The sequence below is a fragment of the Trypanosoma conorhini genome, assembly GCF_003719485.1.
Source record: "Trypanosoma conorhini strain 025E chromosome Unknown Tco_14.4_contig_01647, whole genome shotgun sequence".
NCBI lineage: Eukaryota > Euglenozoa > Kinetoplastea > Trypanosomatida > Trypanosomatidae > Trypanosoma > Trypanosoma conorhini.
In genome coordinates, this window is record NW_021705733.1 from 1 (window position 1) to 584 (window position 584).

Consider the following 584-nt stretch of genomic DNA (forward strand, 5'->3'; position numbering starts at 1 on the left):
GGGGGGGGGCGGTTTTCGTTTCCCCCCCACACCCCGCCGCCGCGCTCTCTTACTCCTTGTTGCGTGTTTTTTTTTTGCCACGTTCTCGGCGCCCACGTCGCGCGTAGGTCTTTTCAAGGCGGTGAGATGGCAGAAGGCGCCCCTTTTGACGCCCCCCGCCCCGCGGCGGAGGGGGCGCGCGGGCTCGAGGCGACGCAGGGAGAGACGCTTAATCGCCTCACGGCGTTGCGGCGGGAGCTCGAGGCGCTCGAGCAGCGGTCCGCCGCGCTCCACGCAGAGTGCGAGCGCCTGGCGCCGCGGCGCGTCGTCGCGGCCGTTGGGTCCGCGCTAGCCCGGCTGGAGGCGCGCGTAGCGGACTGCCGGCGCCGCGCCGGCTCGCTAAGAGAAGGCGGCCGGGGTGCTGCCTAGGCGGCGGGCGACCCGAGCCCGGCCCATTTCTCCCTTTCGAGGGTGACGCCGCAAGGGGGAAAAAAAAGAAAAGGAAAAGTCCGTACGGGAAAACTATCTGTTGGTTGTCCGTTTTCTTTTTGTTTTTATCTCACCCCGCCGCCCGAAATACGCGAAAACTCCGGAACCCGCGCCGT

General features: G+C 67.5%; 1 protein-coding gene across 1 annotated transcript; it reads left to right on the top strand.

The window, feature by feature from the left end:
- Tco025E_10320 (uncharacterized protein) lies at nt 1-408 on the top strand (the record flags this gene model as incomplete). The annotated part of the gene is made up of 1 exon (XM_029377096.1): nt 1-408. A coding segment is annotated over one exon (408 nt), but the record flags the coding sequence as incomplete, so codon positions are not given.
- Nucleotides 409-584: the final 176 nt, after the last annotated feature.